Source organism: Bactrocera dorsalis, chromosome 1 (genome assembly GCF_023373825.1).
Source record: "Bactrocera dorsalis isolate Fly_Bdor chromosome 1, ASM2337382v1, whole genome shotgun sequence".
In the NCBI taxonomy this organism is placed as follows: domain Eukaryota; kingdom Metazoa; phylum Arthropoda; class Insecta; order Diptera; family Tephritidae; genus Bactrocera; species Bactrocera dorsalis.
Genome location: NC_064303.1, coordinates 66,801,292 through 66,815,128, shown reverse-complemented (window position 1 = coordinate 66,815,128; position 13,837 = coordinate 66,801,292). Strand labels below are relative to the sequence as shown.

Genomic DNA, 13,837 nt, shown 5'->3' with positions numbered 1-13,837 from the left:
CGGTACTTGAGTTGCACGAAATCTCGAATAGCACGGTTAAAAATTGCGACAACCCTCGAATAACACGGAGTTCGAATTACACGAAGCCGCGAAAATTCCTTTTATAAATTGAAATTTAAGGATCCTCGACCTCTTCAAGGAAAAACAAATCAATCTTTGGAGAGTGACAGCGGTTGAACATATGTAATTTAAAAATTATTGCGTTTATAAAGTTTTACCTTTTAAATTTCAAATAACACGATTTCGAATAACACGGAACCAATTAACCGTGTTATTCGAGGGATACCTGTACCAGAGATCTGCAACGGATACACAATTTCCGTGCACACTCGAACACTTACCCGAAACCGGCTTGTATTGCTTTCTTTGAACGAGCAGAAGGATTGCTTGTTAGCGACTGTGCGCAGACGAACGTGTTGATCACAACACTCGAGTGTCGTTCATACGTGTTTGTTTGGGTTCGGGTGTTTTGCGGATCAATATATTCGAGTGTCCGAGTTTAGGCTCGAGTGTGCAAAGCATTTTTTGTTTATGTGTAATCGTCAGAACAGTTGATTAATTTGCTTTGTGAGTGTTAAGAATGTTATATGATACGTATTACATGATATTTATTGAAAATAATGGCCGAAAAAAGAAGATTTTATTGGTTGCAAAATTGCGAATGGCAGTTACAGCTTGTCTGGTCTTATGTTATGGTTATGCAAATATATTTTTAATTTTAAAATGCGTCATTCCTTTGATACATGCATACATATAGTTTAAATGCTGTATTTCAATAATATTGACTGTTAAAGTGTATACAACATTAATAATTTCTCATATTTTTGCTCAGAAAAATTTGATACATTTCTTCTACACCCGTGTTCTGTCCGAGTATCCGTGGCAATAGTTGAACACATTTCGGGTTAGCTGCGGGTGTCGAGTGTGGACACTCGCTTGTGATCGTTTTGAAGAGAGTATGATCAAACAGACTCGAACACTCAGAAAGCAGCTGCCGGGTGTGCCACTCGATCGAACCCATTGCTGCCGAGTGTGGTGCTCGCTCGTGCTCGATTTTTAATGAGGGTGATCGAACAGGTTCGAACATACCCAATGCAGCTCTCTGACCTGTACTTTAATTTTCTTTATTTTTTCTATGTTAACTTATTTTCAATGGAATATTAACGGATACATTAATAACTACTTTGAACTTGAAATTTTAATTAAAATATACCCCTCTGTAGTATTATTAAACGAAACACATATTGCAAACAATATATCAGCCTATACTGGTCATTTTTATAACCTTCCTTCCGTCACACCAAGCAAACAAGGTATTGCAATCCTGATTAAGAGAAGTATACCGCATACTCATTCAACTCCTCTCAAGGCAATCTACTATATCCACAAGATATAGCTTTAGAATTCGCCAAATTTTTACATGTAGTTTTAAGACAATGAATCAAATGGAAGTTTGGTCCCCGTATATTTAGTTTTGTTAAATCCTTTCTCTCTAAACGTAAAATCAAAGTTCTTATTTCCGGCATATCTTCACCGACTCTTCCTTTGGATAACGGCACTCCTCAGGGATCACCGCTATCAGTTATTCTGTTCACCATAGCATTTGATGAAATCATCTCTATCCTTTCTTCCTTCCCTAATATTCGGCATCAATTATATGCTGATGATCTCCTTCTATATTCAAAATCTTCTGACCTTATTTCTATATCATTTACCTTTGAAGAAATCCTTTCTCAACTATCCCTATGGTCCCCTTCCGCAGGCGCATCAATATCGTACTTAAAAACCAGTTTACTTCAAATTTGTAAGAAACATAATTGTCATTTTCCACCGATTTCATTCAACAATGTAAATATTTCATGTTCTCCTACACTTAAGTTTCTTGGATTAATTTTAGATAGTAAATATGCATTCAAACAACATTGTCAATATATTAGAAATAGAATTACTAAAAACTCAAATATTGTTAATTACCATAAAGAATGTGAACTATTGAGGAGAATTTAAACCAAAAAAAAGACCCCCGCGCAAAAACGAATTCAACGCAATAGAACTGAGCACGCACAGGGTTATTTTTTATGAAGCGTGCCCGAAGGCCGCATTTTCGTAATAAAAAAGGAGTTCAACGCAAAAGTATAGAGCAGGTGTTGGTCCGACCCTTTTTTGACCAATGCAGAGAGGAATTCTATGAGGAAAACTAATGTGTTATTTATTTCCTGTCATTGGGGTATTATTTGTTTTCTTTATTACTTTTGATTCTTCTGTAAAATATGAATGTAAGTTAGCACTGGTTATTAGTTAGAATGCAACCCTGCAATTGAACAAAAGTTGAATACAAGTTATTTTTGCACTATTTAATATAAAATAAATGCTTAAAAAAGAATTAGTGAAGTTTAAGTGGATATAAAAGTTAATAATATAACTATAAAATTCATTAACATTCAAACACGTATTTTAAATACTTGCATTTTTGAACTTGAAATGCAAATATCTCAAAATCATAAGTCAGCGGCAACTATATATATATTGTTACGAATTTACTCTTGCTAGTTTACTTTGTTAGGTTCGTATCTCTGGATTGACAAATAAAATCAACACTTTAATTTAATTCAACAACTCTTTATTTCACAACTCGTCTACACTATAGCAGTTTACTCTTAGCACTGATTGATTACGTTGGCGCTGCCACGGCTTATATAGCCACGCACTTCTCGCTGATGCCGACGTGTCCTTCTAGAATATCGCGTCTGGAAATTACCAGAACATACGGCTATACGGCGCCAGACTCAGCAATTGTTTAACTAGGCAAGCAGACAGTGCGGCGCCAGATGTCTATTGTTTCGACAAGCAGACAGTCGTGGCGCCAGATGTCTATAACAAGACAAATGCTATTCCATATACCTACAGCTATTGTTCATAATCAGGGATGCATATAGTAATACAAATACAACTTAATACTACTTTTGTAACACTGCTCTCCACTAAAGCCTAATCGTCCCGATTAGGCACAAATCCTCTTGAACCAAATGGGGCGAGCCTCTCCAAATGTACTACTTTCATTTTACATCGTGCTTTTCCATTTCTTTGTATGCGGTATACCACGTCATTAAGTCGTTTCATCACCATATAGGGTCCTTCCCAGGCTGTCTGCAGTTTCTGGGACAAGCCTTTCTTTCGAAGTGGATTGTACAACAGGACCAGATCACCTTCTTCAAAACCTTTTGCATTTGCCGCTTGATCGAACCGGTCCTTCATCTTATTGCTCATCAGATGCGTATGCTGTCTTACCATTAGATGCAATTCATTCATTTCTTCCTTTAAGGCAGAACAATAATCTCCATAATTTCTTACAGCTGTAGGATTCGTTCCAAACTTAAGATCAGCAGGGAGTCGCAGATCAGATCCGAAAATAATCTTTGCTGGCGTATAACCAGTTGTCTCGTGCTTCGCTGAACGATACGCCAGCAGGAACATCTGGATGCACTTGTCCCAATTCCGTTGATCTTTATCGACGATTTTCCGCAGATGTTCTTCGAGCGTTCGATTGAATCTCTCTACCATCCCATCTGATTGTGGGTGTAACGCTGTTGTCCGTGTCTTGTGGATGCCCAATAATGTACAGACTTCTTGGAAAATGGAAGATTCGAAATTCCTGCCTTGATCTGAGTGCAATTCGACGGGTACTCCGAACCTTGTTATCCAATTTTCTACAAACACTTCGGCTACTGTCTTTGCTTCTTGGTTTGGTAAGGCATATACTTCTGGCCATTTACTGAAATAGTCCATGACAACCAGTAGATATTTGTTTCCGGCCGTACTGGTTGGGAACGGACCTGCAACATCCATTGCGACTCGTTCAAATGGTGATCCCATGTTGTACTGTTGTAGCCTACCGCGACTTTTGGCTTTAGGACCTTTAGCTGCCATGCACTCTACGCAATTACTTATCCATTCTGCTATGGAATCTCGACAACCGATGCAGTAGAACCGTTGTTTAATCTTCTCTATAGTTTTTGTAATTCCAAGGTGCCCTCCATTAGATCCATTGTGATATTCTTTCAATACTTTCGGGATCATGGACTTCGGTACTATGATCAGCAGACGAGACTGTTTGCCATCTTCGCTTTCCCAGGTACGATGAAGGTACCCATTAACGAGGTTTATGCTGTTCCATTGGGCCCAATATGCTTTTGCCGTTGGACTCTGACTACTCATTTGTTCCTTTGGTGGTCGTACCCCATTTTCTTTGGCTATTATCAGCTTTGCAAGATCAGGGTCCTCCAGCTGATTGATTCTGATGCGGTGAGGAGTCCAATCATCTTCAGGTTCTATATTCAGTAATCGCACGTCGATTATACCTTCTTTTCCTTCTGATTTGGAGCAATGTTTACATTCCAGTGGACAAGGGCGACGTGATAATGCATCCGCATTTTTGTGGTGAATCCCCTTTCGATGTTCCGTTTCGAAGTCGTAATTCTGTAATCTTTCGATCCATCGTGCAATTTGGCCTTCCGGATTCCTAAACTGTAATAACCATTTTAATGCTGCATGATCAGTCCTCAGCAAGAATCGTTGTCCATACAAATACTTGTGGAAATGTTTTACACATTCCACCACAGCTAGTAGTTCTTTTCTCGTCACACAGTAGTTTTTCTCTGGTTTCCCGAGCACTCTGCTGTAATACCCAATTACTCTTTCTTGTCCGTCGATGAGCTGAGACAGGACACCTCCAATTCCATAAGCGCTCGCATCTGTATCCAGGATGAATTTCTTTCCAGGTATTGGATAAGCCAACATCGGCGCCGTACAAAGTAGTTCTTTAAGCTGCTCAAACGCTTTTTCTTGTTCCAACTGCCATACAAGCGGGCGATTCTTCTTTGTTAAATCATGTAAACTTCTAGCCACGTTCGCAAATCCAGGTACAAAACGGCGGTAATACGTGCATAAGCCGAGGAAGCTGCGGAGTTCTTGTATGTTGGTGGGTTGAGGCCAATCTTTAACTGCTTTTATTTTTCCCTCCTCGGTGTGAATCCCCTCAGTTGACACTTTATGTCCGAGATATGTGACCTGCTTCTTCCATAATGAACACTTTTTGGGATTCAAGCGTAATCCGGCTGATGCTATTCGCTGAAAGACTTCCTCTAGATTTTTCAGATGATCATCAAAACTTTTTCCCATGATGATAATGTCATCAAGATACACCAAACATGTCTTCCAGTTGAGTCCTTTTAACACATGTTCCATCAGTCGCTCGAACGTTGCAGGCGCATTACATAACCCAAATGGCATCACAGAGAATTCCCACAACCCGTCGCCCATACTGAAAGCGGTCTTTTCACGGTCACATTCATCGATCTCGACTTGCCAATATCCACTTTGTAGATCTAATGTAGAAAACCATTTCGCTCCAGACAAGGTGTCTAATGTATCGTCGATTCTTGGTAGAGGATAACTGTCTTTCTTTGTGACATCATTCAACTTCCTATAATCTACGCAGAAACGGGTGCTACCATCTTTCTTTTTAACTAAGACGATAGGTGAGCTCCATGGACTTATTGAAGGTTCGATTACACCGTTTTTGTGCATGTCTTCAATAATTTTGTTAGCATCTTCACGTTTTGCTAGTGGAACCCTACGCGGAGCTTGCCGGATTGGTTTAGCGTCTCCGGTATTTATGCGATGTTTGACAATGCTCGTTCTTCCTGTGTTGTTTCCTTCGTTTGCAAATATGGATGCGTATTTTTCTAATAGTTTTTCTGCTTTTAATTTTTCATTTCCATGCAGTTCGTTCAGCAAATTATTTAGGAGTGTAGGACTTATCTGCTGTGGCTCAATAGTAGGCTTCTGTTGTGACTGTTCGCATCGTGCTATTGCACTTATATTCTGGCACTGTCTAATTACTGCTCCTTTCTTCAGACTTATAGGCGTGTTGAATTCATTCACTACTCTGACCGGAATGGTGGCGTCTTCTCTAATTTTCACAAGCGTTTTTCCTACCAATATGGGTGTATCTATTTTTGTTGGTTCCACAATCCACAATTCTTCAGTCCCACCTCCTCCATTCACTTTAGCCCATACAATCGCCTCAGATTTTGGTGGAATACTCTGATTATCATCAACAATCACCCTCTTACTTTCAACGTTGGTCACATATCCGGTGTTTATAGGCATCTCCATGTTCTGGCAAAACAGCATTTGCTTGTTTAAATCCAAAGTAACCCCGTGATCAAGCATGAAATCTACTCCCATTATAATTTCATCCGTGATTTCTGCTACGATGAAGGTGTGATTAACTTCCAGGGTACCAATCATTACTTCGCAAAACACTTTTCCCGCGACAGCTGCTTCCTCTCCGGTGGCCGTTCGAAGCTTGCAACCGACTAATGGTTCAACCGTTCCTCTTGCCACATCCGGTCGGATAATTGAATGTGTGGCACCAGTATCCAAAGTAAGCGTTGACAGTCGTCCATTTACCATGCCGTTGATAGTAAGATTGTTGTCATGGCGACCTATTTGTGATATCGAGATGGCGGGGCAAATAGTTGTGGGAACCAGCTCACTGTAACTGTAGAAGCGAAGCTGTTTCCTGTGTGAGGGCGTGCGAAACTGTTTCAGCAAACGTTCTTTTTGGCAATGCATATGTGGCGCGTTTGGTGTCCACATCACGAATTCCATTTATGAAACATTGAATTTTTACCCTCTCAATGTAATCCACAGGTGCATCTGCATTTCCCAAATGAGCCAGTCGTTCTATTTAAGTTGCGAACTCTTGCAATGACTCGTTCATTTTCTGACCCCTATTTTGCAGTTCGATCTGGTATATTTGTTTCCGGTGCTCACTACCATATCGTCTTTCTATCGCACTCATCAATGCCTCATAGTTGTCCCGTTCACAGTCTGGAATAGTCTGAAGGATTTCTGCCGCAGGTCCTTTCAATGATACAAACAAGGACGCCACCTTGTCCGCTGCATTCCAATTATTGGCCATTGCTGTCTTTTCAAACTGAAGTTTGAAAATTTGAAATGGAATACTTCCATCGAATGTGGGTGCTTTCAATCTTTGATTATTTGTTGATGGTGCAGGGCCATGTAGTTGCAGTTCTCGCACACGATTACTCAGTTGAAGAAATTCTGATCTTAAATTTTCTTCGTAATTTTTTATTGTGCTTAATTCGTCTTCAAATTTTGAAAATTTCTCTCGCACTTGTGTATTATTTTCTGTAATCTGTTGTACCAAACGCTTTTCTAACTGCGTATTATTTTCAGTTATTTGTTGTGTAAGGCGAGACTCTAACTGTGATGTATTTTCAGCTATTTGCGTTATTTGCTGTGCCAGACGATTTTCTGCCTGCACTGCATTTTCGGCTATTTGCTGTGCCAGACGATTTTCTGTTTGCACTACATTTTCTGCCATTTGCTTAATAGCCACTAACAACGTGTTTATGTCTACACTTGATGATGTTCGTTGTTCTTCTACTTTCTCTTCTACCTTTGTAGAAGTTTCTGGCCCAACAAATTCGAACTCGTCCACATTAATTCCATCCGCTTCCATTGCTTCACGTAATCGTGCCTGCAGATCCGCCTTTTGCCCGCTTATCGGCAAATTGCGCTTCTCCAGTTCCTTTTTTAATTGCTGAATTCTCAATTCTCCGAATTTAACCATCTTGAATTTGGATTATTTGACAATCCCACTTCTGACACCAATTGTTACGAATTTACTCTTGCTAGTTTACTTTGTTAGGTTCGTATCTCTGGATTGACAAATAAAATCAACACTGTTTAATTTAATTCAACAACTCTTTATTTCACAACTCGTCTACACTATAGCAGTTTACTCTTAGCACTGATTGATTACGTTGGCGCTGCCACGGCTTATATAGCCACGCACTTCTCGCTGATGCCGACGTGTCCTTCTAGAATATCGCGTCTGGAAATTACCAGAACATACGGCTATACGGCGCCAGACGCAAGCAGACAGTCGCGGCGCCAGACTAAGCAATTGTTTAACTAGGCAAGCAGACAGTGCGGCGCCAGATGTCTATTGTTTCGACAAGCAGACAGTCGTGGCGCCAGATGTCTACAACAAGACAAATGCTATTCCATATACCTACAGCTATTGTTCATAATCAGGGATGCATATAGTAATACAAATACAACTTAATACTACTTTTGTAACAATATATATATATACAGTGTGCGACAAAACTAAAGCACGAATTCTACCTTATCGGTATTTAACTGAATAAAATCATAAAGTAGGCATTGAATGATGTTTTATTGAGTTGTGTTATTAGCTCATGTATTCTTCTTTCAAAATTAGTAAAAATTAAACATATTAACTTATTAAAAAAAAAGTATAAAATTCCATGTATGAAAAACTCCAAAACATCTGGTGCGACAAAACTAAAGCACGAAATGATTTTATGATTGAAAAAATTTTGTCTTTCTATTTTTGGTTGTGTATCCCTTATTTTTCAATATAGCTGCACATCGGCTAGGAATGGACGTAATTAATTTATTTGATGTGACACATGAAATGCTTTTCCATGCTTCCTTTACTTGTCTGAATAAAGCGTCCTTATTTTTACAATTCTTACGTCTGATTTTTCGATCCACAATTTCTCATTGGTTCTCTATGGGATTGAGATCTGGTGATTATACGGGTCACTTCGAAACCTCAATCATGTTATCAATAAACCGCTGTTTTACATAAAAAGCAGTGCGTTTCTGTTCGTTGTCTTGTTGATCACTCCATTTGAAAGGCATTTCTTTTGCAGCATGCGGCAGTATAATATTCTGAAAAATATTTTTATGCTTAAATTTGTCTATTATACTAATTATATGATGAATTGGCCCTGTTCAATTCCCTGAAAAACAACCCCACACTAGTACATTGTCTCCACCGTGTTTCACTGTGCCTGTCGTATAACGTGAATTTAGGCGTTATTCCTTCAGTCTGCCTATCAGCGTCAGCCCAACCGAATCTTTCATAATAAACTTAGATTTACGACCTTCCTCACAAATTCCAGTCGCACCAGTCTGTTCTTTAAAGAAATATACGGCGTTTTTGCACTAACTTGCTACAGGTAGCATGAAAATCCTCCATGGACAGCTCGACGTCGTATGGATCTGTATAATATGTTTAACTGTAATTGTCTTACAATAGATGTTGCCGATTTAACATGGTATTTTTTTATTGCCCGAGTGACTGCCTTATCATCTCTTTCGGTTGTTTTCCGCGGCCTTCTACCTCTATGCACTATAACTGAAGAGCCTGATTTGCGAAATCGGCTTAATGTTCGGGAAACAATAGGATGATTTATTCCAAACTGTTTTGCTATAGTCATAGCCGATTCTCTTTTCTTAAAATAACTAACAATTTTTTCTCTAAAATTAACAGAATAGTAATTTCGAGCCATTGATATATCTTTCACTTTAACATACAACCAAACGTATTGAATAACGAACTGCAACTGAATATGCACTAATATTTTTCTATTTAGCTAATAACTACACATATACAATATTTTCTGATCATTACAAACCGTTAGACAAACAATTAATGTGAATTCTTAGTTATGTGCTTTAGTTTTGTCGCACCAGATTTTTGGAGATTTTCATATATAGAATTTTAGATATTTTTTGAATAAGTTAATTTGTTTAATTTTTACTAATTTTAAAAGAAGAATACATGAACTAATAATACAACGCAATAAAACATCATTCAATGCCTACTTTATGATTTTATTGAGTTAAATACCGATAAGGTAGAATCCGTGCTTTAGTTTTGTCGCACACTGTATATGTATGTATATATTTGATCTGAAAGACCTCCTCTATTCATACATATCCATTTAAGCCCGAAATCGGGGGCTGCTATTCTAAAATTTAGCCTCTTAAAAGCCATAAGTCAGCGGAAACTATAAATATACATTTTTTCTTAATTTGGAGAAACTCCTCTATCCGTACATACCCGTTTAAACCCCGTAATATGAAGTCTCCTAAAGATATTAGTCAAATACATTTGAGATATGTACATTTGCTGTGAAGTATTCAGCCGATAATGATATGATGTCTAATGAAACATATGTACATATGTATTTCTGTTTATGAGTATATGTATGTATGCCAACAATAATAAAGACATTGCATTATTTGTCTATACTATGCTGGGTATAATGTTATTTGATAAAGAATAAATGTGTAGGCATAATTTTTTAAGATTTTTTAGTTAGGGCAAAGCACAGTGAGCATAGCACAAATGTTTATATATGAATCATATGTAAATATTAACAAGGTAGCTAATACGTACATAAGTATGTCCGCATATAAATATTCAATGATTTTATATTTCGTCCACCCTTGTATTAGTTTGCAATTTCATCATTTTACATAGTTAATATGATGAGTATCTTCATCAGTGCTACTTATTTCGAATTGATTATATCAAACAAATTTATACAATTTACGCCACACACATCTTCATTAATCACAATGTAAGCTGCACTTTAAAATCAAAACAAAAATTTTGCCATGATAAAAGCGTACCTTTTTACGGACAAAAACACAGAATTCGTATATTTACGATTATAAATAGGAATAAAGAATTTGTTAACCGCTAATATTTCGCGACAATCAGAAGGAAACACCAAATGTAAAAAATCATATGCATATTGTAAGCAATAACAAAACTCGTATACTGCGTACTACACTATTGGAATTTGTGGAATTCATTTCCCTTATCAGTGCTGCCACCACAAAATGGTTCTGTGAACAATATATGCAGCAATATCTTATGACATAATATTTTAATGGGGCGAGACAACATAGAAAAACTTTCAAATAGCCTACACTTGTAAAAAAAAAACACTTAAACATTTTTTAATTCATAAAATCGACTTAATTTATTATTTCATAGCAAAAGGGTATTATGGAAAAGAAACCTACAAGGCGGGTACAAGTTAGCTAACTGATTCCCAACAGGTTATCAATAATTAATGCATTCGTTATGCGAAAGGTTAGTTTTGCTATAGGAAAAAAGTAAATATTTTATTTATTTATTTTTTATATGTATTAAACCAATCATTACAGTTCTTTAAAAACTTTCAAAATAGACTTCTTCTGCGTCGATGCAGCGCTACCGGCGCGATTTCCAAGCATTGAAGGTGTCACGGCCGGTCCCTTAATTAGGAAGTTGCCGCTGCCAACTGGTTGATGTCCTCGGTAGAGTGAAGGCTGACATCATCGCCGTCCAAGAAATGCGATGGACGGGGCAAGGACTGAGACGAGTAGGTCCTTGTGGCATTTACCACAGTGGCCATATAGAGGAGGAGATTTTGTGTAGGATTCGTGGAGGGAGAGAGACTCCGTCAGCGAGTACTGCCATTCACCACGGTGGATGAACTTCTAACCACAATCCTCATCAATGCGAAGTTCTTCAACATATCACAGATCTGCGCCCACGCCCCGACGACGATGTGACCAAAGATGCCTTCTATGAGCGCTTGGAGCGCACTTATGAAAGCTGCCCCCGCCACGATACCAAAAACATGCCTGGCCACTTTAATGCCAGGGCGGACAAAGAAGATATCTTTGACGCAACAGTCGGTAAATTCAGCCTGCACGAGGAAACATCCCCAAATGGTTTGAGGCTGATCGACTTCGCCGGGGCCTGAAATATGATTATCTGTAGTATTAGATTATAGCATAAGAAAATTCATCAAGCCACCTGGCTGTCTCGGGATCTAAAAACCACCAACCAGATTGAACATCTTGTGATAGACGGAAGACACGTCTACAGTGTTTCAGATGTGCGTGCGTTCTGAGGTCCTAACATCGGCTCGGACCAGCCTACCTCAAACCGTTACAATCGACCACAACACGTGGACGACAACACAGATGACCCTTACCACCCTAACGGGGATTAGCATATCCGTTAAAACAACAACAACAACAACCACAACACGTGCGGGATGAGATAGATACCGAGAGTTGAAGAGGGAAGTAAGACGCATTTGCTGACAGAAAAAGAGAAAAGCAGAAATTCGTGAGTATGAAGAGCTTGACAAGCTGGCCGACAGGGGTAATGCTCAAAAATTCTACGAAAAAATGCGGCGGTTAACAGAAGGTTTCAAGACCGGAGCATATTCTTGTAGAACCCAAGGATGAGATTTAGTAACCGGTGCCAAGGGCATACTAAAATTATGGAGGGAACACCTCTCCAGCCTGCTGAATGGCAGTGAATGCATAACGCCAGGAGAAGGCGAACCCGATTCCCCAATCGATGACGATGGAGCAGACGTTCCATTTCCCGACCATGAAGAAATTCGAATAGCATTCACTCGTCTGAAGAACATAGCGGCGGGCGCCGATGGCGAAGAAATGATAAGGAGCAGGCATCATAAGCCTTCTCAACATCGCGTATAAAGTTCTGTCGAGCGTATTGAGTGAATGGTTAAAGCTCACCGTCAACAAACTGATTGGATCGTATCAGTGTGACTTTAGACCCGGCAACTCAACGACCGACCAGATAGTCACCATGCGCCAAATTTTTGATAAGACCCGTGAAAGGAGAATCGGCACACACCACCTCTTCCTCGATTTCAAAGCTGGTTTCGATAGTACGAAAAGGAACTGCCTTTATGCTGCGATGTCTGGATTTGGTATGCCCGCAAAACTAATACGGCTGTGTAAACTGACGTTGAGCAAGCCCGAAAGCTCCGTCAGGATCAGAAAGAACCTCTCCGAGCCGTTCGATACCAAATGAGATTTCAGACAAGGCGACTCCCTATCGTGCGACTTCTTCAATCTGGTGCTGGAGAAAATATTTCGAGCTGCAGAACTTAATCAAGCAAGACAGTCGTCGCAGACGTACGCAGGATAGCTCTTGCCATCAGGTGCTACTTCGGACTAAGTAGGTAATTGAGAAAAAAAAAGTCGTCTCTCGACGAGCAAAAACCAAACTCTATATGTTACTAATAAATCCCATCCTGTTATATGGTGCAGAGGCTTGGACGATGGCAACATCTGATGATCGACGTTGCGAGTTTTCGAGAGAAAAGTTCTGCGAAAGATTTATTGACGTTTGCGCGTTGGCCACGGCGAATATCGCATTTAATGGAACGATGAGCTGTATGAGATATTGGCATAGTTCAGCGAATTAAAAGACAGCGGCTACGCTGGCTATGTTACGTCGTCCGAAAGAACGAAAAGACTCCAGCTTTGAAAGTATTCGACACAGTACTCGCCGGGGGAAGCAGAGGAAGAGGAAAACCTCCACTGCGTTGGAAGGACCAGGTGGAGAAGGACCTGTCCTTGCTTGGAATATACAATTGGAGCCACGTAGCGAAAAAAATGACTGGCGCTCTGTTGTTAACTCGGCTATAATCGCTTAGCGGTGTTTATGCCAGTAAAGAAGAAGAAATAATAATGTATATATCGATGGTAATATTTAAAAGCTGATCCTAAATATTTACTGAAAATTTGTAAAAACAGAAAGGAAAAATATAAATGTTTCGTGAAAATATGTAATCTTCAAAAACAAAATTAAATAAAAAGAAATTAAATAAAAAATTCAATTGTTTTAGTAGACTGATACGATACGCAGTGGTGACCAATGAATAACGAAGCAAATAGCTTATCGACTAGTTTTCTGTAACAAATGAGGACCATAACTATAAACAAACAAACTAGTTTCTGTAAAAGATGGCTATGAGGGAGAGCGTGTAAGCTAATAAAGAGGGGAGAAATGGTTACTTTTTTCTGAAGGCTAGAACAAAAATAACCTAATAAATGCATTAATGTATGGGTGGATTCGTGTTTATTATACAAAAGGGTT

General features: G+C 39.0%; 1 protein-coding gene across 7 annotated transcripts in view; it reads right to left on the bottom strand.

Annotated features, from left to right (window-relative positions):
• Window positions 1–10,715, bottom strand: part of Irs1 (insulin receptor substrate 1) — a 276,196-nt gene extending 265,481 nt beyond the window's left edge. For 2 of the 7 annotated variants that reach the window (XM_049448086.1, XM_049448492.1), the window contains exon 1: window positions 9,974–10,275. In XM_049448086.1, coding sequence (XP_049304043.1) covers window positions 9,974–10,039 — 66 coding nt within the window. In that variant the 5' untranslated portion in view covers window positions 10,040–10,275. 7 annotated transcript variants of the gene reach the window in all.
• Window positions 10,716–13,837: the final 3,122 nt, after the last annotated feature.